This window comes from Natator depressus, chromosome 1 (assembly GCF_965152275.1).
Source record: "Natator depressus isolate rNatDep1 chromosome 1, rNatDep2.hap1, whole genome shotgun sequence".
In the NCBI taxonomy this organism is placed as follows: Eukaryota; Metazoa; Chordata; order Testudines; family Cheloniidae; genus Natator; species Natator depressus.
In genome coordinates this window covers 96,103,761-96,130,421 of record NC_134234.1, presented here as the reverse complement: position 1 = coordinate 96,130,421, position 26,661 = coordinate 96,103,761, and the positions used below count along the sequence as shown (strand labels likewise).

Sequence of the window (26,661 nt, the reverse complement as noted above, 5' to 3'; positions counted from 1 at the left end):
GTGAATGATTCAAAATACTTGTTAAATACAACACATCTGCAAGTGCAGTAATTTGCCAATTATATGACTAAATGTTCTTATTTTAGTATTGTTCATATCAAACCCCATTTAATGGCCTTAAAGGGCATAGGTATCCCTTCCACTATGCTGGACTTGATTAGACAGCTGCATAATGAAACCACTGCCCGTGTACGTCTGGGGAATCGGGTGTCTGCACCTTTTAAATCAGTATCTGGTGTCAGGCAGGCCTGCGTCTTGGTCCCTCTACTCTTTTGTTGGGCAATGGACTCCATGCATTCCATCAGGTCCACAGGCATTAAGATTGGTGCTCTCTTGCTCTGAGGCTTTGACTATGTTGATGACATTGCTCTTTTGGTACAGAGCCCCGACAGGTTTCACAAGGCACTCCAGTAAATGGAGGAGGAGTTAGCTAAGATTGGCCTCCATGTTTCATGGTCAGAGCCAAAGTTGCAAAATCTAGGACCAGGTCCATCAGTGACTCCAATCTCTTTGAATAATGAAACTGTAGAAGCAGTCTCCAACTTTTGCTATTTGGGTTCTATACTCACCATTTCCTCCTATTCTCACACGGAGGTTCTCCATTGGATTGGCATCGCAGCATCTTCCAGGAGTCATTTACAATGAATATGGAATCAACATCATCTCAGCACAGCAACCAAGTTCAGGATCTGTTCAAGCTGTATGCTCCCCATACTGTTGTACAGCTGCAAAACCTGGACACTGCGCTGCTCAGACTGGGCAAACTGGAGGCTTTCCACACAAAACACCAACTTTGTATATTGGGCATAATGTGGAATCACTTCATTTGTAATGCAGATGTTTATGGTCACTCCGGTCTACATACTACCGGGGCCCTTGTCCCAGACGGCACCTTATGCATTTTGGACATGTCGTGGGAACGTCACAAGACGTTCCAGTGAACGCTGTTCTCCAGGTGGCTTGTAACACCCATGAAAAAATTCCACCAACCAAGAAGTGGAGGTGGCCGAGAAGTGAACCTATTACATGGGTTCATCAAGTCTGTTCTGCTGTTGGACTCTCGGGCTGCAGGCCCTTGTGGCCGTGCAAGAATAGATCAAATGGTGAACGATCTCTATGGCTGACCGTTTGGGTAAGTGTTGAAGAAGAAACCCCAGTTTTGGAAGCTTAAAGAATCTCTGCATCAGAGTAGGAATGCCTTTGAAAGCAGTAATGTTGGTGCCAGATGGATGCTCCCTTGCAGAGCCAAATGTCTGGTATGAAGTTACATAATGAGCCTCAGGTCTGATGCTACCTAGTTCTTTTCCTATTGAAGTAGCAGAGGACTAGGAAATCCTTTAGACTCATGTTTCCATACCTTGTGACTGTTACCTCTACTTTTAATTCTTGCTTTTTGTAGTTCTGTTTAGTAGATTTTGTACCTCTTGGACTGGCCAGTTGCAGTCTGTTTATTGTCGTTAACTCTGGTCTATTTGTAGATCCAAGCATGTGGGACTCAGCACTGTGCCTTCAGTAATGGTAAGATTTCCACTATGGGTGACCATACCTGCTACCATCAGCACGTCTAAGGGGGTCCCTCACCAAATGCCTGCTCCATCTTGCTTGGCTTTCCCCCCAGAGCTCTGGGAGGACTGTGAAAGCTGCTGCAAGACTTTCCTGATACAGGAATCTTTTCACCCTTCAAACTGTTGCCAACTCATCATAGTTCCTCAGTTCCAGTCACATCGGTGACCCATCCATCATCCACAGGCATCGCAAAAAGCTGGAATACTCTGTATCAAGGCCTATGATGAGAACAGGTCCTGTATCAGTTCTGTGAGGTGCTGCTGTATGGCCTTGATTACCATTTGGGATGTACATTCTCCTTTTCCTTTGGAGCTAATTAAGACTCTGCCCTCTGAAACTCTGCTTTCATCAGCATGCAGTACTTACTCAGAGCCACTAGTTCACAGATGATTGTTCTAGAAGTTGGTCTTGTTGCCATTGTTGATGGAGTCCGAGTTTTTCCCTAGAGACTCTTGGGTCTGAGATCCACCCTTTGTGCTTGGGTCTTCATTCTCCAAGCCTGTAGATTGGGCCCTGGCTCCCATTTTAGAAGATGCTGCAGTTTCTGGAAGACCAGGTTATCCAACTTGGGCCTCTCGAACTCCTTTGAATATGACTAATGGCCAGCCATCTTGTCCTTATAGACTCAACAGCCATTTGTCTGGTAGGCTGTCAGGGTTCCTTCCCCACTCTGAACTCTGGGGTACAGATGTGGGGACCCGCATGAAAGACTCCCTAAGCGTATTCTTACTAGCTTAGGTTAAAACTTCCCCAAGGCACAGATTCCCTTCTTGCCCTGGGATCGCTGCCAAGTGATTTAACAAACAATCAGGGAAAGGACCACTCGGAGTCCTATTCCCCCAAAATATTCCCCCAAGCCTATACACCCCCTTTCCTGGGGAGGCTTGAGAATAATATCCTAACCAATTGGTTACAAAATGATCAAAGACCCAAACCCCTGGAAAATCAGTCAGGTTCTTAAAAAGAAGGATTTTATTTAAAGAGAAAAAGGTAAAAGAATCACCTCTGTAAACTTAGGCTGGTAGCTAACCTTACAGAGTAGCAGAAAATTCAAAGAGCACAGAGGTCCATCCCCCCGAGCCTTAGTTTCAAAGTTACAACAAAACAGGGATAAACTTCCCTCTAGCAAAGGAAAAATTCACTAGCTGAGAAAACAAAGGTAAACTAATATGCCTTGCCTGGCTGTTACTTACAAGTTTGAAATATGAGAGACTTGTTCAGGAAGATTTGGAGAACATGGATTGATGTCTGGTCCCTCTTAGTCCCAAGAGCAAACAGCCACAGAAAACAAAGAACCCAAAACAAAATCTCGCCCCCCCAGATTTGAAAGTATCTTTTGTCCCCATTGGTTTCTTTGGTCAGGTGCCAACCAGGTTACTTGAGCTTCTTAACCCCTTACAGGTAAGGAGGAATTTAGGCTACCCCTATGGTTATGACATAGGCATATGTCAATCAGTCTACTGAGGAAAAGTCTCCTATTAAAAGCTATGGAGAAACATGGACCTTCTTCCTCCTTTTTCCCCCCTTGAAAGACCCATATGTTCTGTCATAAATGTAAGGGGAAGGATAACCACCTTTCTGTATACAGTGCTATAAAATCCCTCCTGGACAGAGGCAAAGTCCTTTTACCTGTAAAGGGTTAAGAAGCTCAGGTAACCTGGCTGGCACCTGACCCAAAATGACCAATGAGGGGACAAGATACTTTCAAATCTGGAGGAGGGGGAAAAGGCTTTTGTATGATTGTGTGATACCTTTGCCGGGAACAGATCAAGGATGCAAGCCCTCCAACTCCTGTAAAGTTAGTAAGTAATCTAGCTAGAAAATGCGTTAGGTTTTCTTTGTTTTGGCTTCTGAAATTCGCTATGCTGGAGGAAATGTGTATTCCTGTTTTTGTGTCTTTTTGTAACTTAAGGTTTTGCCTAGAGGGATTCTCTGTGTTTTGAATCTGACTGCCTGTAAGATTATCTTCCATTCTTATCTTACAGAGTTGTTCTCTTATCTTTTTTTGTTCTTCTAATAAAGTTCTGTTCTTTTAAGAATCTGATTGGGTTTTTTGGGTCTTAAAATCCAAGGCTGGTTTGTGCTCATCTTGTTTATTCTCAAGCCTCCCCAGGAAAGGGGGTGTAAGGGCTTGGGGGGATATTTTGGGGGAATAGGAACTCCAGGTGGTCCTTTCCCTGTTGTTTGTCTAAATCACTTGGTGGTGGCAGCATAGTGTTCAAGGACAAGGCGAAATTTGTGCCTTGGGAAAGTTTTTAGCCTAAGCTGGTAAAAATAAGCTTAGGGGGTTTTTCATGAGGGTCCCCACATCTGTACCCTAGAGTTCAGAGTGGGGAGGGAACCCTGACATGTTCATTGATACGATCAGTGATAACTTCTTGTCCAACTTTCTGTTCTTATTTGGATGATGCCTGGTACCTCCTGAAGATGGTAACTGAAGATTCTTTGTGTCTGAAGAAGGTTTAGGAACAACCTGTGTGTCATCCATCTTCCTTCTTTCCTCATGTTAGTGTTTGTTCTTCTGCTACTTCACTTTAGGAGTGAAGCAATTTAGCAATTTTCCTGACCTTCTCAGGTGGATACCAAGGCCAGAAGGGACCATTATGATCATCTAGTCTGATGTATAACACGGGCCATAGAACTTCCCCAAGATAATTCCTAGATTTTTTTTTTTAAAGAAAAAAACATCCAAATCTTGATTAAAAAACTGGCCCCTGATGGAAAATCCTGAGTTCTTGTGGTCCAGGAGAATACCCTCTTTCTATCAGATGCTGTAGAATTATGACAAAAAAAAGAAGAGCAGTCATCCCAGTCAGCAACGAGTACCTACTCCATTGGTTTTATGGTATTTAATGATAATATGAAATATATGAGTAATTGAAAGCTCATTTTTGAGCACAGTCAGTAAAAATCTGCTAATATTTTTTTAGCAAGGGATCATGAAGCTCCAGCCCATTTGATATCATACATATTCTCACTGACCAGCTTGGGAAGGCCCAGGGATTTGTTTTCAGAAGGCTACTGAAATAATTTGCATGAAGGAGATAGTAGGTGCCTGTGATAGGGTAGCTACTGCCTCTTGGGGAGGTAGAGTACCAATGCTGATCGGAGAACTCCTCCCATCGGTGTAGGTAGCACTTCACTGAAGTGCTACAGTGGTGCAGCTGTAGCATCTCAAGTGTAAACAGGCCCTTAGAGAGACCTCTGAGGGAACTGGGAACAGAGCTTAGAGGGCAGACTTCAGAGGAATCCAGAATACTTTTTGTTCATTTGGGACTTTTCATTATGATCCTTTTTGTAAGAGTTTTTGTAATAAACAAGCCCTAAGAAGGGTAGTATTGAATTAACAGACAAGAGTGCCTAAAATAATTGTCTTCCTCAGAACGCTAACTGAGGCAGCACATGTAGCTCTATCGTAACTCAGCAGAGATGGCTCACTATGAAAGTGCCCCACTGAAAAACAAAGCAATGTTTCTAAACAAAGCTGTCCCCATTGCTTAATATCAGCATGGGAGAAAACTGCAGACACATAAAAACCCCATGATTTTGGGGAATCCTAATTTTCAAGTTCTATCTCTGTTGTGAAGATACAGTTACCACAATATAAACAATAACAGCAGCCAAAAAAGGAGTTCAGCATCCTCCAGTCTATTTACCCAAGGGCACGTATGTGTCCAAGCATTTAAATGCTAATATTGCTATACCCAAGCAATTTATAATTTAATATTTTATAAATGAACAAAGAAATTAAATGTGAAAATCTGTGCAATGCAGTGTTAAGTCTGTATGGTTAAAATCACAAAGGCAGGAAATGTAAATTTTTCAATAATCTTAACTCAGATATATTGTGTATATTTATAGCATATGTTTCTAAAACAATTTTTCTGGTTAAGGGACATTGCCTTGCATAGGTTTACAAGGAGTCCCTCTGCACTGGGGTAAACTCAGGCATGGCACAGTTTAATTTTATCCTGTCTCAGGGACTAGCTCCTCAGAGTGCCTCCAGGAGATGCCATTTCCTGTCTCCACTGTACACTGTCGGTGGAAGGGTTAGTTAACTCAAGAAACAAGTGGAGTTGGGAGAAGGATTGAGTGTCTCCTACTCAGGGCTTCTGTTAAATGCTGGCAGTCCAGCTCTTAACTTTGCATTTCCTGAGTCTGTGGTTTTAACTATGCTGTCTCAAAAGGACCCTGCCATCTTGAAACTAGTCAATATAACTGAAATGAGGTAACTTGGTTAGCTAACTTGGGTTAAGTTGACTTGCTTCTGAGCCCCGTCTGCACATTTTCAGAATAAATTTTGACCAAATTTTCCTACTTTTTACTTCCTTATTGCAGTATGAAAGTGTCACACAAATGGAGTAACTTGCATAGAAAAGGCTTGTAATTGGTTTTCTATTAGAATGCAGACACACCTCTTACGCACCAGCAACGGACAGCAGCTTTTCTCCCTTTACATGCCTGATTTTGGTTCTCTTGGCTCCTCTGGTGGGGACTGAGCCATATCTCAGAGACCCCTGCTGACCCTCATGCTCTCCTGGTCTGGTCCTGAATTTTTGTGAGTGGGGATTGTCATCTTGGGGGTAAGACTCTTTTTTTTTTTTTTTTTTTTTTTTTGGTCCTTGTTGATTTTCCTGTCCCTGTCTTGTTGCCAGCAACTGTAGAAAGGCTGGGGAATAGGACATCTGTCCCCTTTTTCAGAGCCCAATACCTTGCTTGTCCTGAGAAAAGGCTGAGGGGCATGCCTTCTCTTATTTGTACCCTCCCTTCCAGCCTAGTACCAGGCAGATTCTTCTCATTCATAGTTAGAAAGCATGTGTGGTAGCCCCCACTCAGCTGCTACTATCCTTTCTGGTTGCTAAATTTGTCTCTTTTTGCAGTTCAGTATGGAGTTATCTTCTCCCTTTGTGATCTAGGCCCATGCGGGTGAGTTGCATTGCCTTCACTGGTATCATGTGTCCAACAGGAGGAATGTAAGGGAGCCCTCCAGCTATATGTAGAAGTCTGACAGTGATAGAGGAGCTCACTGTCTCCTCTTTTCAGAATGTCATTGCTACCCTACCCCATGCCTAGTTTTGGAAATGAAGAAATGTTCTCTGCCCACTGGTTCCTCTTGCTCCGTTTCCATATAATTTTCCTGGGGGGGAGGAGAGAGCTATCTACATCGTGCAAAACTCAGAGCAGCTGCTCTGCTGCTGCTAATACCCTCTTGTAGAGCTAGGGATGTATGTCTGAGCTCCCTCCAGAGCAACACAGGAGTGTGATGTCCTGTGTAGTTCATGAGAAAGGAAGTGCAACTGATTATTAACAACAGCAACTGCATAGCAAGTGCTGTCAAATGCATAAAGGAAACAAATTGGGGGGAAAATATAGAAAAATAGTTTTCCTGTAACTTTTTACAGTTTTAGTGGTTTCACCTGTTACCTGTAATATTAGAAGGTAACAATTCTTTATACAGAAGTGTTTTTTTAAGTTTGACCTTGTCTCTTAAATGTTGCGAAACAGTGTTTTGCATTTCATAATATAGAGGCTAACATCTGAAGAAGCTGCCCTTCAGTTTTTATATGCTATTCCTGGGTGGCGATTCAGTAGTATGCAACAAAGGTGGGGTTTTGTTTGCCTTTGCTGGTTTGGGGAGAAAATGGTATGAATAGTTTTTGAAGAATTAAGTGCCACTTTTCTATATTGCTAAGAAGTATCAATTTTCTAACAGGAAACTTTAAGAATATAGTATCATGTGTATATTCTAAAACCAGTGTAAGCCACGTTTTATGGTTTCTATAGCTTTTTCATTTGTAATAAGTATTCACAATGTGTAAAATTGTGTTTATAACAGGATATTGTCTATTTTTTCTGCCAAAATTCTAGTTAAAGAATTTTTTTTTAATGATGGAGATTGGATTTTCCATATATTCCACAAAATTTTCAGGTATTATAGTAGGATTTACTTTAAGTTCTAAAAATGTTTTTGTTTTATTGTTGACATTCATCTTAGAAAACTAGCAATTTTTCCGCTTTCCTTTTCAAGCATTTCCATGAAATACTCGGAATTCAGCCTGGAGAGGCACATTTATTTCTAAATGGTCTTCCTATTGACCTGGATTTTCATGATCCATTTAGGTAAGAATTTCATTATTAAATTTATAAGTTCTACAGTTTGTAGAATTAACAGTTTTTTTGTGTTCACAATATTAGATAATATCCTGTGTTCCATACTTTGAGGTGTGTCAAATTTATAACTCCAGTATTACAACTCAGATTCTTGTAGAGCATATATGAAATACTGGTGTACAGTGACATGGCTTTGTATGTGAACATTGTATTGTGATATATGATCTTTTTTCTCTTGGAAGATCTTGTTTACAGGTGGGACACTTGCTATTTAAACTGAAAGTAGAGAATGGAAGGAATACTGTCTGTATATATAAAACAGGTGGAGAAAGTGTTGTTGTTTTTTAAGATAAATTACATGCATTCTCCTTTTCATAATTTTTAGAAAGTTAAGGTAGTCTTCTAGGAGTGACATTTTGTATCACATTAAGCTTCATTACAAAGACAAGGTGGGTGAGGTAATATATTTTATTGGACCACTTATTATTTATTAAGCTTCATTGACAGAAGCATTGTGAGGCTTATTTTTATTTTATTTTGTATGATTGAACATTTTTTGGATGTCTGAAATAAGCCTTTTTGAACATCACAAATACTATTTTTTTTCCAGTCGGCATAGTTCTTCTCTGAGTGATTGGTTGCACACATGTATTGCACTCTGGTGCATGTGCCAATGCACCCCATCCAGTGCACTGGAGCTGGAGAGTAGCGAGCGCCCCCCCCCGCCCCCCCCCACATCCTTGTGGCTATACAAGGGAAGTGCCGCCCTTCCCTCTCTCAGTTCCCACCACCTGTGGCCTGAGTTATATCTTCCTATGGGGATTTTTCTCAGGTGTTTTTCTTCTGCATAGTCAGCAAGTTTAGCTCTCTACTTTATCTGTAAGTAGCTATAGTAGGTAGTACCCAATAGTTAGGTTTCTTTTTCACTTCATTTTATTTAAAGTTATTTTAATAGTTAGTTTTTGGTGCTTGGCACCAGTGGCATACAGCACTTGCTATACTTTTTAAGCATTGTGCATCATGTGAGGTGTCTGTTTCAAAGAGTGATCCCCTCCTCCCCATGCTGCCTTTTGTGTCTTTATGAGGGACATACAAAGGAGAGGTGCAGTGTCTGTCATTATTTCAAGAAAAGAATGAAGGTCTTCAGAAATCTGCTCCTCATACATCTCATAGAGCTGGCCGTAAGGCCTACCTCAGACCCAGGGCCCTCAGTTGTATGCCCTGCTGCCTGCCCGCAGATGTTTTGGACAGAAGCCTGGATTTAGTTTCTTCTCCACAGAGAAAGAGGAGTCAGTCTTCTTTTGCAGGGTCTCCCCTGAATCAGGATCCATAAGATAGACTACAGCCACAGAAGGGTTTCTCTTGTTCTTCACAAAAGGACTTGAAACATCATCAGGACTCTTCAGGTATTCAGGGTAGAGCTGGGCCATCAATCTGTCTCCCTGGTACTGCAGCAGGGAAATACCAGTACTGTGCTGTCAATTCTGGTACCAATGGATTCTGTTTTGGCATCAACTCTGTTAGTACTGACAACAGCAAACGCTTATTAGGCAGCTAAGGAATTTGCTCTGCCTTCCATCTCAACCTCTCCTGTGGTACAGGAGTCCACCACGCTGGCTTCGGTGTTCTGGGCCTGTCTGGCTTCTCAGTTCTGGTGCAGAGACTGTTAGCAGTGCCAGTATCAGTACCAGTTCACTAATGTGGCACAGATATGGCCCCAGTACCATCTTCAGCACTAGCACACACAATGTCCGCACTAGTATGGCCTTCGACCTCAGTACTGATCGTTCTCTCTGGCTCGGTGTTTGTGGCCTCGCTACTGGAATGTTCGTCGTAGTGTGTACTGATTACAGTTTATACCCTGGCACTGTCTACAAGGTCTTTCCACAGCTACATTATCAACATCAGTACTGTAGAGGATCAATTTATGGTGCCATACCTTCAGTGTCTTGGGATGCATTTGTGGTACCATCCCTAACTCGGTATCGATGTTGGCGTCTTCACAATGGGCTACAAATAAGTCAGGTCAGCTAGTGGCCCCATCACGTTTGGCAACCCCCAATACCAACTGACTACCTCGACAGCTCATCGCAGTTGGGTTCAGGGTCTTCCGGAACTTCCCCATCCCCTCTTTAGGCACAATCAGTCTAGTAAGTCGTCTGGGCTGTCCTAGTAGGAGATTATGTATACTGGCAGTGGGACCAATCATATAGCAGAGATAGATTGTAGTGGCCTGGTACTTATTGGGTGCCTATGCCATATGATCTCCCCCGGTGGCTGTTTTGGAACTGCTGGGGTGTTTACCAAGCCCCGAGGTTTTGATCACTGGTTCAGTCAAGGGGAAGGTTGCCAGAGTATTTGGCAAAGCAGTTTCCAGAGCCACCTAGATTGGAAGCACACAGAGAAACTATTCCCCATGAGCAGCCAGTGCTGCAGGAGGAACCAGTTGTACCACAGGAGGATCCATTGACTACTGTTAACCTGACTTCCTCACCTGTCGACTCAATGATCCCACACTATTCTCCGGTTCCAGAGGATTTTAAGTCTTATAAGGGCCTTCTGAGGAGACTGACTGAGGCTTTAGGCATTCAATCTGAGCTTGTGCAAGAGAGCACTCACAAGCTTTTGGACATTTTTCCAGGTGGCTGCCCGAGGAGGGTAGCCCTCCCAATTAATGAGGCTCATCTAGAACTGGCAAAGACCTTATGGCACATACCAGCCTACTTAGCTTCTATAGCTAATCACACAGATAACAGTATTGTGGCCCACTGCAAGACTTCAGGTGTTTTTATTCACATCCTGCCTCAAACTCCCTGCTAGTTGTGGCTCTCTGTGGTGGGGCAGTGCCCCACCCCCAGGCAAGATAGGTTTACGGCAGGCCAGAGCGGCTGCGCAAGGCGGCAGCAAATCAGGGAGGGCCTGTTAGAGATCCAGTCAGGGCTGAGCAAGAGGCAGCCAGTAGGGGCCACTCTAGGCCCTAAATAAAGGCTGTCCAGGAGAGAAGCAGTCAGTCTCTCCCAGGCCTTCAGAGGGTAAAGGTCTGTTTCCTGTGTGAGGAGACTAGCACCAGGGACAGCGCAGTACTGGGTAGGCATGGGGAGCAGAAGGGAACTCCAGCCTGGTACCTGCCAGGCTGCAGGCCCTGAGAAAAAGGGCCTAGCCAGTGCAAAGGGGCCGGAGGGGAAACAACCCAGGAAGAGAGACGGACAAAGGGAGAGAAGGAGGGCAAGCAGGAAGGCTGCCGCCAAAGGGTCCCTAGGTCGGGACCCAGAGTAGAGGGCGGGCCTGGGTCCCCGCCTTGCACTTATGCCCGGCTATTAGACGTGGCCATAGCGGACTGCACCCAGCCCCTGACAGAAGGGGTTAGACTTTGGGGGTATGGTTGGCCACATTGGCTGGGGCTAAGCAGAAGGACTGCTGTTAACTCCCCGCCCCCGGACAGGCGTGAGCATGGACTAGGGGGCACTGCCGGAGGGCAGCATCCTGAAGAGGACGCTGCGAGAGAAGGGAGCAACGCGGGTCCAGATGCCAACAGCGGGTGAAAGATGGACGGGACATCACCAATGGAGGGCGCTCCACATGGATTGAGGTAATTCCCAGACATGCCACTGGGAGGTGCTGCGGTGGTGAGTCCCAACCCCGTCACACTCCCAGTGAGATATCGCATCAGGGGAGATTTAAATAAACTCTCAAAGAAAAAGAGCCAAAGAGACTTGATTTATTTGGGAGAAAAAAATATTCCAACTCCTCTCTGCAGATGCAGATAGCAAACCAGCAGGCACTGTTAGCTAAATATGACTTTGTAAACTGGGACACAGCATCAAGAAGGAATATAAGGCTTTCCTGGTAAAAGATTGTATGATAGCCAAGACATCGCTCCAGTCTGTGCTTGATGCAACTTCTTTTAGAGGTGGTTCTCTGCGATAACAATGAGGACAGTCTCACAGTTACAAAACTCGGCCATAGCCTTGGACCTCCAGCAAACCATGAAGGACATCTGATTTGTTGGTCAGTTTTTATTTTTGTACACAACTGATGAAAGTACATTCATTGAAAGACTCTTGTACTACACTTCGTTCATTGGGATTCTATGCAGACCCCTGCAGCTATAGTATCAAAATCAATACTATAGAGGATCTTTATACCCACCAAGGCAGTGTAATTTTTCAAGAAGAAAGCACAAATCACAGAGAAGGATCTGCTCAACACTGCTAGCTTGTTCTCAGTCAGCTGTGGGTAAGCAGCCCATGTGAGTTCTCCTTCGAGGACAGCAATAAATCATTGGTGATCTTCCTGCTCACCACCCCACATCCCCATTTGGGGACAGAGTTTCCCATTTCCTCAGTGCTTAGGAAGCCATAATGTCAGAAAAATGGGTCCTAAGCACTATGAGGTTGGGATATTCTATCCAGCACCTTTCCACCCTCCTTTCCCTTCCATCTATCCCGTCCCTTTTCATGGACCCATCTCATGAGTCATAATGGCTCCTTCAAGAAGTTTGGACTTTGCTCAGTGTAGAGGCCGTAGAAGAAGTTCCCCTTCCACATGGTAGAAAGAGGTTTTACTCATGATACTTTCTTGATCCCCAAGTCCAAGGGGGGTGTGAGACCCCATAACGGACCTTCGAAATCTCAACAAGATGATCAAGTGTATAAGATTTCACCAGGTTTCACTAGCATCGGTTGTTCCTTCCCTAGATCACAATGACTGATTTGTGGTCTTCAATCTGCAGATACCTATTTCTACGTGGCAGTACAGACAAGTCACAGGAGGTTTCAGAGATTTGTAGTAGCAGGCCAACAGTATCAGTACACAGTCTTTCCCTTTGGCCTGTCCTTGGTCCCACCAGTATTAATCAACTGCATGGTGGTGGTGGCGGCCTACTTGAGGAGAAAGGGAGTATAAGTAGTCCCATATCTACATGATTGGTTAGTGTGATACAGATCCAAACATCAGGTTCTTCACCGAGTCTAGTTTATCATCTATCTCTTAGATTGTCTGGGATTCATGCTGCACAAAGAAAAAGCCACAGTAGTCTCAACACAGAAAATCGAGTTCACTGAGTCTATGAACATGATGTTTTTTCTCCCTCAGGACAGATTTTAGATCATTTACCAATTCTCTCTCTCTCTCTAATCATACCCTACTTCTGTGGTCCAAGTATGTCTAAGGTTACTAGGCCACATGGCCTCATGTAGTTAAGTGACCCAATGTGCCCAACTGCACCTGTTCATCATTCAAGGGTGGATGAAGTCAGTCAGTTGACCAAACAGACACCCCTCAGACAAGTTAAATTCCCTAATGTGGTGGATGGATCAGAACAACATATCGCCCCCTTCCTTCCAAGATAATCATTACTAATGTCTCTCTGATAGGGTGAGGCCCTCACCTAGTGGGTTGTGACCTCCAAGCATTATGTACAGGGCATGAATTGACTTTTTGCATTGTTGTTCTCATTTATATGAAGACACTGAACTTCAAAAAGGCAGACTTCAACCATCTAAGAGAAACAGTAGGCAAGGTCCCACAGAGACGCCAATTAGGAGGAAAAGGAGTGGAAGGGGACTGGCAGTTCCTAAAAGATGTAATATTAGAGGCTCAACATCATGCTGTTCCAATGCAGTAGAAAGATAAGAAGAGCCACAGGAGGCCAATTTGACTGCACAGTGAGGTTTTCAGCTATCCAAAAACCAAAGAGGATACGTACAGGAAATTGAAGGAGGGGCATATCACCAAGGAAGTATACATGAGAATAGCACAAGCATGTAGGGACAAAATCAGGAAAGGCAAGGCAAGGAATGAGTTACAACTGGCTGAAATGTTAGAGACAAGAAGGGGTTTTACAAATATCTCAGACAAAGAAGAAAGATCAGGGATGGTGTGGGTCTGCTGCTCAATGGAGAAGGTGAGCTAGTAATGGAAGATAAGCAGATGGAGCTGCTCAATGCCTGCTTTGTGTCAGTCTTCACAGAAAAAAATAACATGTAACCAGATGACTAATGAAGTTATCACAGACAGTAAAGGAGAGGGGATGACTTGCATGCTATCAGAATAAGTAAAGAATGAGTCAAAGATACTCTGACTAATTTGAATGAATTCAAGTCAGCAAGGCCTGATGCTATTCACTCCAGGGCGCTGAAGGAATTAGCTGAGGAAATCTCAGAGCCACTGGCAATAATATTTGCAAACTCATGGGTGACAGGAGAGGTCCCAGAAGACTGGCGAAGGGCTAATGTAGTGCCCATCTTTTTAAAAGGGGGAAAAGGAGGAACCAGGGAACTGTAGACCAGTCAACCTGGCCTCTATACCTGGGAAGCTACTAGAACAATGAATAAAGCACTCAGTTTGCAAATACCTGGAGGATAAAGTGGTGATCACTAGCAGCTAGCATGGATTTACTAAACACAAATCATGCCAAAACCAGCTTGATTTTCTTGTTTGAAAAGGTAACTGGTTTGGTGGACTGGGGGAATGTGGTAGACATAATACAGCTGGACTTTATTAAGGCTTTGACACAGTCCCCCATGAAATTCTCATAAGTAAGCTGGAGAAATGCGAGCTCAGCGGAACTACCATTAGGTGGATACATAATTGCTTAAAATGCATACAAAGAGAAAGACGTTGGATAGGAAGGAGATCGTAAATGAGGTTCCACAAAGATCTGTTCTGGGTCAGGTGTTCATTAACATCTTTATTAATGACTTGGATGTAGGTGTAGAGAGCATACTGATCAAATTTGCAGATGACACAAAGCTGGGGGGTTGCAAACACTTTGGAGGTTAGAGTTAACATTCAAAGATATCTTGATAAATTGGAGAACTGGACTATAAACAACAAAATGAAATTTAACAAAGACAAATGTAAGGTGCTACACTTAGGAAGAAAAACCAAATGGACAAATACAGAATGGGGGATAACTGGCTTGGAAGCAGCATTTCTGAGAGGGATCCGGGAGTTGTAGTGAATCGCAACCTCAACAGGAGTCGTCAATGTGATGCTGTTGCAAGAAAAGCAAATGCAGTTTTGGGTTGCATTAACAGGGGCATAGCATGCAAGTCATGGGAGGGGGTAGTGCCATTTTACTCGGCACTGGTTAGGCCTCAGCTGGAGTACTGTGTCCATTTTTGGTCACCACTGCATAGAAGGGATGTAGAGAAGCTGGAAAGGATCCAGAGGCAAGTGATAAAGATGATCAAAGGATTGGAATGCAAGCCATGTGAGCAAAGGCTGAAGGCATTGGGTATGTTTTGTTTGGAAAAGAGGAAATTAAGGGGGGGACATGATAGCAGTCTTCAAATACTTGAAAGGCTGCCATAAAAAATATGGGTGGAAATTTGTTCCCTCTTGCCACAGAGGACAGGACAACAGGCAATGGGTTCAAATTACAGCATAGCAGATTTAGAGTAAATCTCAGGAAAAACTTTCTAACTGTAATAGCAGTAGTACAGTGGAACAAACTGCCTAGGGAAGTCATGGAATCTCCTTCACTGGAGATTTTCAAAAAGAGTCTGGATAGCTGTCTGTCTTGGATGGTTTAGACACAACCAATCCAGTGGTTTTCAATCTTTTTTCATTTGCAGCCCCCTAAAAAATTTCAAATGGAGATGTGGACCCCTTTGGAAATCTTAGACATAGTCTTCAGAGTAACAGCCGTGTTAGTCTGTATTCGCAAAAAGAAAAGGAGTACTTGTGGCACCTTAGAGACTAACCAATTAAATTGGTTAGTCTCTAAGGTGCCACAAGTACTCCTTTTCTTTTAGACATAGTCTGTGGATCCCAGGGGTCTGCAGACCACAGGTTGAAAACCACTGTTCTGTGGTAGCAAAAACTTTTCATGGACCTCTTAGACATAGTTTGCGGACCCACAGGTTGGAAACTTCTGTACTAGTTGACCCTGGTAGTCTTTCTAACCCTATGATTCTGTGGTTCTGTGCTTTTCTCCCTCAGATCACAGTTGGGCTTATCGGTCCAGTTATTGATTGACAATACAACCTCCATTTCTTACCTAAATAGACGGGGAGGGGCATGCTCCAATCGGTTTTGTCGGAAGCCATGAATCTTTGGGATTTTTGCATCAAGGAAGGCATTGCTTCTATTGCCGCTCACTTAACTGAGTCTGAGAATCAGTTGGCTGATGATCTCAGCAGGAGGTTCTCTCAGAATCACAAATGGTCCCTAAAGAACATCATGCTTCCAACTCTGGGGTATTGAGTCAGTCACCAGTTTGCAATGAAAGACAAGAAATGCTGTCAGTTTTGTTGCTGAATAGATCACAGTTCAGGTTCGCTGACCAACACCTTTCTTCTGAGATGAGAACTGAGTCTCATGTATGCCTTAACCCCCTAATCCTTGCCCCACAATTGATCCTCAAATTGAAACAAGAGCACACCAAATTAATTCTTATCGTGCCAGTTTAGTTGAGATAGTGCTGGTTCTCTGATCTTCAGGTTCTTGACTCACCCTTCAGAGTCTCCATCTCTTCTTTCAGACCTTCTGTCCCAGCAACATGAACGGGAGCTGCATCTGGAACCCAACAGTCTGCAACTCATGGCTTGGCTGTTGATTGATTAAATCAAGTTGAGAAGGACTGCTCAGTGGCAGTTCAGGAAATATTGCTTAATATGAGAAATCAGTTCACTAGATCCACTTATTTGGCTACGTGGAAACGTTTTCAGTCTGGCCCACTCTTCAGGGAATACATCCAGCAGAAGCTAAGATTCAGAACATTTTAGAGCACCTGTTCCTTCTCAATTCCTTGGGTCTTTCTCTAATTTCCCTGAGAGTCTAATTAGCAGTGATCTCAGCTATCCAGCTATCGAGAGAGCTTTTTTTCCAACTTCATGGTCATATATTTTTTAAAGGGATTATCTGGCTTTTTCCTCCTGTTAAAGGTACAGTAGCACTTTGGGACCTTAACATTATATTAGCTGCATTGATGGGGTCCTCCATCTGAGTTTTTGGCCACCTGTTCTTGGCCCCATCTGTCTCAGAAGATATCCATTCTCATTAGCATTACATCAGGCAGAAGAGTGGGTGAGCGTCAAACTGTGAAAGCAGGACCTCAATATATGCTGTTTGAGACCACATCCTAAATTTCTGACTATGGTAGTATTGGCTTTTCATTTGAACAGGACAATAAACGTACATGTTTTTCAGCAAAGGAACACTCAAGTAGGGATGCAGAGCTTTGGTACTTTGGACGTAAGGCAAGCACTGGCATTCTAAATGGACAGGACCAAACCTTTCAGGCTGGCTCCTTGGCTCTGTTTTATATGCTGACAGAACGAGAGGTCAAGCAGCACAGACAAATTCCATATGGATTACTTCCTGTGACACAACAGCATACGAAGTAGTGAACACCCTTCCTCCAAAAACACTGTTAGCCCATTCAACAGCAGCTCAAGCTTCTTCAATAATTTTCTGAGGGACCTCCCCATGCTGGACATTTATAGGGCTGCTACTTGGTCCTCCATGCTTACATTCACTCATCATTATGCCATCACAACTGCTTCAAGATCTAATGCAAATTTTGGGGCACAATAGTGCAGTCACTATTTAAATAGACTCCTAATGGTACTGCTTGTGAGTCACCTGTGCGGACATGTGCAACTTCTCGAAGGAGAAAAACGATTACTTACCTATATTGTAACTGTTCTTCCAGATGTGGTTTCACACGTCTATTCCATGACCCACCTTCTGTCCCCTCTGCATCAGAGACTTGAGTCAATGTATTCCAGTGTGAAGATACTGAGGGGAGTCGGGGTAGCGCTGCCCTTATATAGTTTCAGGAGGGACCATGATAGGTACTGCTGGAGAAAACTCTCCAGCTCCTGTGCACTGGGCATACACATAACCGAGTGGATCGCATCTCGAACAATAGTTACAATACAAGTAAGTAACTGTTCTTTATTGTGAGTAGTACCTTACATGAAAAAAAAATCAGTCTTCATGTTTGAGTTCCTCCATATTTTTTAAACTAACAAAATCATCCAAAGCACAGATGGCGATGGGGGACTTCAGCTACTCAGACATCTTTTGGGAAGATAGCACAGCAAGGCACAGATTATCCAACAAGATCTTGGAATGTATTGGAGACAATTTTTTATTTCAGAATGTGGAGAAAGCTACTAGGGGAGAGGCTATTCTAGATTTGATTTTGAGAAATAGGGAGGAACTGGTTGAGAATTTGAAAGTGGAAGGCAGCCTGGGTGACAGTGATCATGAAATTATAGAGTTCATGATTCTAAGGAATGGTAGGAGGGAGAACAGCAAAATAAAGACAATGGATTTCAAGAAGGCAGACTTTAGCAAACTCAAGGAGTTGATAGGTAAGATCCCAGGGAAGCAAGTCTAAGGGGAAAAACAATTGAAGACAGCTGGCAGTTTTTCAAAGCGACATTATTAAGGGGACAAGAGCAAACTTTTCCACTGCTTAGGAAAGATAGGAAGTATGAGAAGAGACCACCCTGGCTTAATCAGGAGATCTTCAATGATCTAAAAATAAAAAAAGAGTCTTACAAAAAGTGGAAACTAGGTCAAATTGCAAAGGATGAATAAACAACTAACACAAGTATGTAGGGACAAAATTAGAAAGACCAAGGCACAAAACAAGATCAAACTAGCTAGAGCCATAAAGGATAACAAAAAACATTCTACAAATACATTAGAAGCAAGAGGAAGACCAAGGACAGAGTAGGCCCATTACTCAATGAGGGGTGGAAAATAATAACAGAAAATGTGGAAATGGCAGAGGTGCTTAATGACTTCTTTGTTTCGGTTTTCACCAAGACTGGTGGTGGTGTTTGGATGTCTAATGTAGTGAATACCAGCGAAAATGAAGTAGGATCAGAAGAGGCTAAAATAGGGAAAGAAGAAGTTAAAAATTACTTAGACAAATTAGATGTCTTCAGGTCACCAGGGCCTGATGAAATGCATCCTAGAATACCCGAGGAGATACCTGAGCCATTAGCGATTATCTTTGAAAAGTCATGGAAGACTGGGGAGATTTCAGAAGACTGGAAAAGGGCAAATATAGCACCAATCTATAAAAAGGGAAGAAAGGACAACCCGGGGAATTACGGAGCAGTCAGCTTAACTTCTGTTCCTGGAAAGATAATGAAGCAAATAATTAAGCAATCAATTTGCAAACATCTAGAAGGTGATACTAAGGTGATAAGTGACAGTCAGCATGAATTAGTCAAAAGTAAATAGTGTCAAACCAACCTGATAGCTTTCTTAGACAGGGAAACAAGCCTTGTGGGTAGGGGGAAGTGGTAGACGTGGTATATCTTGACTTTAATAAAGCTTTTGATACTGTCTTGCATGACCTTCTCATAAACAAACTAGGGAAATGCAACCTAGATGGAGCTACTATAAAGTGGGTGAAAAACTGGTTGGAAAACCATTCCCAGAGCGTAGTTATTAGTGGTTCACAGTCATGCTGGAAGGACATAACAAGAGGCGTCCAACAGGGATCAGTTCTGGGTCCGGTTCTGTTCAATATCTTCATCAATGGTTTAGATAATGACATAGAGTACACTTATAAAGTTTGCGGACGATACCAAACTGGGAGGGGTTGCAAGTGCTTTGGAGGATAGGATTTTAATTCAAAATGATCTGGACAAACTGGAGAAATGGTCTGAAGTAAATAGGATAAAATTCAATAAGGACAAATGCAAAGTACTCCACTTAGGAAGGAACAGTCAGTTGCACACATACAAAATGGGAAATGACTGCCTAGGAAGGAGTACTGTGGAACGGGATCTGGATGTCATAATGGACCACAAGCTATATATGAATCAGCAATGTAACCCTGATGCAAAAAAAGCGAACATCATTCTGGGGTGTACTAGCAGAAGTTTTGTAAGCAAGACACGAGAAGTAATTCTTCCGCTCTACTCTGCGGTGATTAGGCCTCAGCTGAAGTATTGTGTCCAGTTCTAGGTGCCACATTTCGGGAAGGATGTGGACAAGTTGGAGAGAATCCAGAGAAGAGTGACAAAAATGATTAAACGTCTAGAAAACGTGACCTGTGAGGGAGGATTGAAAAAATTGAGTTTGTTTCCTCTGGAAAAGAGAAGACTGAGGGGGGACATGATAACAGTTTTCAAGTTTGTAAAAGGTTGTCACGAGGAGAAGGGAGAAAAATTGTTTTTCTTGGGGTCTGAGGATAGGACAAGAAGCAATGGGCTTAAATTGCATCAAGGGAGGTTTAGACATTAGGAAAAACTTCTAACCATCAGGGTGGTTAAGCACTGGCATAAATTTCCTAGGGAGGTTTTGGAATCTCCATCACTGGAGATTTTTAAGAGCAGGTTTAGACAAACACCTGTCAGGGATGGTCTAGATCAGAGGTGGGCAAGCTACAGCCCGCGGGACTGTCCTGCCCAGCCCCTGAGCTCCTGGCCGGGGAGGCTAGCCCCCGGCCCCACCCCTGCTGTTCCCCCTCCCCTGCAGCCTCACCGCACCGCGCCACCAGCGCGGGAGGGGGCTGCACTGCGGGGGCAGGGGAGAGCAGGAAGGGAGGCTCACCTGCAGCCTCATGGGAGCAGGTGGGCAGTGCGGGTGGCAGGAATGTAGGCGGAGGACTCAGGAGGAGCACCGGGCGGCCACGCAGCCTGTCGGAGAGAAGTGGCGCTTTCAAGGGGAAACCGCCACTTCTTTCCTGCTACGTGGCTGCCCCTGGTCCTCCTGAGTCCTCTGCCCATGTTCGCAGGGTCGCATTCTGAAAGGAGCTTTAGAGGGGATTTGGATCGGGGGTGGGGTCCCAGGGGGCCTGTCGGGGGTGTGTGTGGATAGGGGTTGGGGCAGTCAAGGAGCAGGGGGGATTGGATAGGGGGCGGTGTCCCAGGAGGGGGCGGTCAGGGGACAAGGAGTAGGGGGAGTTGAATGGGTCGGGAGCTCTGAGGGGGTTAGTCAGGGGGCGGGAAGTGGGAGGGCGGATAGGGTTAGATTGTGGGGAGGCACAGTCTTCCCTACATGGCCCTCCCTACAGTTTTGGAACCCCGATGTGGCCCTCAAGCCAAAAAGTTTGCCCACCCCTGGTCTAGAGAATACTTAGTCCTGCAATGAGTGCAGGAGACTGGACTAGATGCCCTTTCGAGGTCCCTTCCAGTCCTATGATTCTGTGATTCTATATCTTTGTACAGGACCATCATCCACTAATTTAATTCAATATATGATCTTTTTGAAGCGGTCTTCCTTCAAGAGTCTAATGCTACAAAAAAGCTGTTGCTACTTTTTTTAGAAGTAGATTTGAAATCGATTAATCTCATATTGAAATATGAAAATCCAGAATGGCTCTTCTTTTATTTTGTCTTGGGCAATTTCTCTTTGATATCCAGAGATAGAATTTACCTCATTAATGCAAAGTACTATGTAACTTGTATATTGCACGTTAAGACTTTTTTAGTCTTATATTTATAGTCAATGAAAGGAATCAACATGGCTTTTTCAAATGTGCCTTTGGCTTACCCCTTCAGGAATGATGGTGGACATATGATTGCTCAGGCTATTTGTTTGTAAAGGTGCCATGGCTTTTCAGAGATTCTGCAGTGTGTTTGACTTTTTTAAAAAAAATACTGGTTACTTAGTTGTCCTGTATTGAGCTCCTTCAGCTTTCTTGTATTTAAAAAAGCCCTTTACCTTATGGTAACAAAAATAATTTTCTAAATATGATCCAAGTATATAAGTGATGCTGTACTATCATCCTTAATCCAGTCAGCAAAGACTCTGTCTGTTTCAGAGTACTCCTTTTGTTTATATAAAAAGATGTTTGCAAATTACGTGAGCGCTCTAAAATCATATAATTTAGTATATAGCTTTTTTTTTCAAAATAGGCCTTGTATAATTATTAAAAACATTGTATCATTGTTCAATGTGATTTATGGATTTTTCCTAGTTGAATAAGTGTAATGTGTGTTTACTACTTTCTTTAAAATAGAAAAACCTTAATATATTTGGGAAAAAGTTTGCTGTACCTCATTTTTCAGATAAACTGGGATTTTTGGATTTTGTGATTGACAAAGCTGTGACTTCTCCGTTTATTTACTGTGAGAAACAGCTTGCCTTAGCCATTGCTGTGCTGCAGAAAAATGTGTAAACATAGTCACAATAGTGTTTTAATGCTTTTTGAAGAGGGGTTTAAAATAATAGCTGTTTATTTTTTTAATCTAGTTTCAAGCTTTTGATTGCAGAAGGAAGGCATTTTTGGGAACGTTTTTAATACTAAAAGTATTTAATACTAAAATACTAAATACTACAAACTTTTGGAATATGTTTTCCTGTATATGTCATTATAAAGACCTATATGTATAACTTGTATTCTGTTTTAATACGAAGTATTTTGGAAACTCTTAAACTGGAAGGAAAAGTGCTTCATGGGCTTCATGACCTTGGAATCAAAGAGGAGGCCTTCAGCAAATTTATGAGATTACAGATCCATCCTGTGGATGACAGTTGTGCATTAGATATTCGTCATTCTTCGATAATAGTGAGTAACCAAATAACTACTTAGAATGTAGAATTTGCTATTTTGTATTTTTGAGTTATATGTCTTTTTCTTACATATTTTCTGTTGTCGGCAATTGCATTGGAATTACTAGTCAAAAGCATTAAGCATCAGTAAACAATGGAAAAAATTTCAGGGTGTCAAGGTTCCTCCCCCACTCTGAACTCTAGGGTACAGATGTGGGGACCTGCATGAAAAACCTCCTAAGCTTATCTTTACCAGCTTAGGTCAAAACTTCCCCAAGGTACAAAATAGTCCACCCTTTGTCCTTGGATTGGCCGCTACCACCACCAAACAAATACTGGTTACTGGGGAAGAGCTGTTTGGACACGTCTTTCCCCCCAAAATACTTCCCAAAACCTTGCACCCCACTTTCTGGACAAGGTTTGGTAAAAAGCCTCACCAATTTGCCTAGGTGACTACAGACCCAGACCCTTGGATCCTAAGAACAATGAACAATCCTCCCAACACTTGCACCCCCCCCCTTTCCAGGAAAATGTTGGATAAAAAGCCTCACCAATTTGCATAGGTGACCACAGACCCAAACCCTTGGATCTGAGAACAATGAAAAAGCATTCAGTTTTCTTACAAGAAGACTTTTAATAAAAATAGAAGTAATTAGAAATAAGAAATCCCCCCTGTAAAATCAGGATGGTAGATACCTTACAGGGTAATTAGATTCAAAACATAGAGAACCCCTCTAGGCAAAACCTTAAGTTACAAAAAAGATACACAGACAGAAATAGTTATTCTATTCAGCACAATTCTTTTCTCAGCCATTTAAAGAAATCATAATCTAACACGTACCTAGCTAGATTACTTACTAAAAGTTCTAAGACTCCATTCCTGATCTATCCCCGGCAAAGACAGAATATAGACAGACACACAGACCCTTTGTTTCTCTCCCTCCTCCCAGCTTTTGAAAGTATCTTGTCTCCTCATTGGTCATTTTGGTCAGGTGCCAGCGAGGTTACCTTTAGCTTCTTAACCCTTTACAGGTGAGAGGAGATTTCCTCTGGCCAGGAGGGATTTTAAAGGGGTTTACCCTTCCCTTTATATTTATGACACAGGGTAAGGGACGATGTCTGTCTATATAGCATAGACACGTACATGTTACCTCAGGATGGGATGCAGAGATAAAATTTCTAGGTACCGTTAATGTCTGCTTCTTCGAGCAGCTAGTTCTGGAACTCACAAGAGGAGACACAAGTCTTGATTTAGTACTAATTGGTGCACAGGATCTGGTCCAAGAGGTGAACCACTCGGTAATAGAGATCATAATGTAATTAAATTTAACATCCTTCTCGGGGGGGGGGGGGGGGGGAATATCAAAGAAACCCACCATAGTATCATTTAACTTAAAAAAGGGGAACTACACGAAATGAGGAGGCTAATTAAATGGAAATTAAAAAGCCAAAATAGTGAAATACCTTCAAGCTGCTTCGGAACATTTTAAAAACACCATAATAGAGGCTCAAACTGTATGTTTACCCAAAATTAAAAAACAAAACCACAAAAACAGTATGGACCAAAATAATGCACCCATGGCTAAACAACAGAGTAAAAAAGATGGTGAGAGACAAAAAGACATCTTTTAAAAATTGGAAGTCAAATCCTACTGAGGAAAATAGAAAGGAATATAAATTCTGGCAAGTCAAGTGTAAAAGTACTATTAGGCCAAAAAAGAATTTGAAGAGCAACTACCAAAAGGTGCAAAAACAAACAGCATTTTTTTAAAGTACATCAGAAGCAGGAAGCCTGCAAAACAATCAGTGGGACCATGGGACAATGGAGATGCTAAAGGAGCACGGATAAGATAAGGCCATTCCGGAGAAGCTAAACGAATTATTTGCATCAGCCTTCACTGCAGAGGCTGTGAGGAAGATTCCCACACCTGTGCTAGTCTTTTTAGTTGATAAATCTGAGGAACTGTCCCAGTTTCAGGTGTCAATAGAGGAGGTTTTGGAACAAATTGATAAATTAAACAATAGTAAGTCACCAGGATCAGATGGTATTCACTCAAGAGTTTTGAAGGAACTCAAATATGAAAATGCATAATTACTAACTGCGGTATGTCACTTATTGCTTCAATCAGCCTCTGTTCTAGATGACTGAAGGATAGCTAATTTAATGTCAATTTTTTAAAAAAAAGTTTCCAAAGGCAATCTTGGCAATTATAGCTCAGTTAGCCTATCTTCAGTAGTAGACAAATTGTTTGAAACTATTTTCTGTAAAGAACAGAACTGTCAGACATATAGATGAAATCGATTTGTTGGGGAAGAATCAACATGGTTTTTGTAAAGGAAAATCATGCCTCACCAATCCATTAGAATTCTTTGAGGGGGTCAACAGACATGTGGACAAGAGTGATCCAGTGGATATAGTGTACCTGGACTTTCAGAAAGCCTTTGACAAGGTTCCTCACCAAAGGCTCTTAAGCAAAGTAAGGAATCATGGGATAAGTGGGAGGGTCCTCTCATGGATCAGTAACTGGTTAAAAGTTAGGAAACAAAGGGTAGGAATAAATGGTCCATTTTCACAGTGAAGAGGGGTAAACAGCAGGGACCCCTAAGGATTTGTACTTGTACCTGTACTGTTCAACATATTCATAAATGATCTGGAAAAAGGGGTAATCAGGAAGTGGCAAAGTGTGCAGATGATACAAAATTACTCAAGATAGTTAAGTCAAAAGTTGACTGCAAAGAGTTACAGAGGGATTTCTCAAAACTGGGAGACTGGGCAACAAAATGGCAGATGAAATACAATGTTGATAAATGCAGAGTAATGCACATTGGAAAATATCATCCCAACTATACATATAAAATGATGGGTCTAAATTAGCTGTTACCACTCAAGAAAGAGATCTTAGAATCATCATGGGTAGTTGTCTGAAAACATCTGCTCAATATGCAGTGTGGTCTAAAAGCCAACAGAATGTTACATCACCCAATGAAAGTAGGTTTAAGACAAACATAAGTAAGTACTTCTTCACACAACACTCAGTTAACTTGTGTATCTGTTGCCAGAGGATGTTGTAAATGCCAAAAGTATAACTAGGTTCAAAAAAGAAAAGATCATGGAGATAGGTCCATCAATGGCTGTTAGCCAAAATTTCAGGTATGTAAACCCATGCTCTGGGTGTCCCTAACCCTCTGACAGCCAGAAGGTTGGACTGGAGGACAAGGGATGGAACACTCAATAAATTGCCCTGTTCTGTTAATTCCCTCTGAAGCATCTGGCACTGGCATCTGTCAGAAGACAGGATACTGGACTGGGTGGGTCATTAATTTAACCCAGTATAACCATTCTTACATTCTTATGTTCATAACATGGATAACATTTTACCATATATTATGAATATTTTCCTATATCCTATTGAAAACTTCAAATTCTGAGGATGTTTAAAAGAAAAGAGGAAGTGTTAAATATCTACTTTTACTATAACTACACTGTTGAACAATAATATCTACATTCAAAGGACCTTTCATCTGACTATATGAGCTTTGTACTAAACATGAATTTAGCCTCATAGTACCTTTCTGTGGTAAATGACTGTGAAACCCATTTTACAGATGAAAGAACTGAGCCACAGAGATTAATTGTCTGTCTATAGTTACTCAATAACTCAGTGACAGTCAGGAATAGGACCCAGAAATTTTGACTCCCAGGCCCCTGTTCTACCCACTAAACACACTCTCCCTCTTTTTAGCTCTGTTATACAATTTGATACAATTTTTATTAGAAGCCTTGTGTATACATGGAAAAAGTAGTACAAATATTAATTATTCCTCATCTGAAGGCACCATATTTCATTCTTTAATTTATTAACTGTACACAGGTTCCACGAAAAACAATTAAAGAACAGTCTGCAATGACAAATGATATATGTCCTTTAATTGAGGAAAAAACTGAAAAGAAAAAAGAATGCCAAATGGCCTCTTTATTGAAAACTAATGATAATTGAGCAAATTTTAGTTGTTTATTGTGATATATATTCTCATCAGTCTAGTAGGTTCAGTCCAGACCAATGAGGGACTGTGTTGCCGCCTGCCCTGTAACCTTGGGTGCCTCACAGTGCTTTGCTTGTGTAGCTTCCAACCTTGGCTGCTCACAGCCCGCATGCAGGTCACACCCTGAGTGTCTGTGTACTAGACAACTCTCGTTCAGGAGCTCTTACTCCAGAAGCCCATCTGCATCCCCACACTCTCATTCTGGCTTCCATCAGCCTTGGTTACTACTTTCAGGGTGATCTGAACACATTATCAGTCCCAGATTTTCCCAAAACCACAGGGACTGTAATATCCAGCCCTCTCCTGAACAGTTCAGAGAGATAATATGATTCATTAGTTCCTTTAAAGATACAGAACACATCACCGCTTATTAACTTAATTGGGGGGGTAAATACACTCTTCCCTTTAAACACAGCACTGAGTTGGTTTGTGGTAATAGTTAATAATTTTATTAACAAAATATAC

The 26,661-nt window shown here is 42.4% G+C and overlaps 1 protein-coding gene across 1 annotated transcript in view; it reads left to right on the top strand.

Moving 5' to 3' along the window:
* Positions 1-26,661, top strand: part of UGGT2 (UDP-glucose glycoprotein glucosyltransferase 2) — a 297,148-nt gene that overhangs the window by 85,595 nt on the left and 184,892 nt on the right. Inside the window, exons 11-12 of the mRNA XM_074962719.1 lie at positions 7,595-7,686; positions 22,018-22,168. Coding sequence (XP_074818820.1) covers positions 7,595-7,686; positions 22,018-22,168 — 243 coding nt within the window. The remainder of the gene's footprint in view (positions 1-7,594; positions 7,687-22,017; positions 22,169-26,661) is intronic.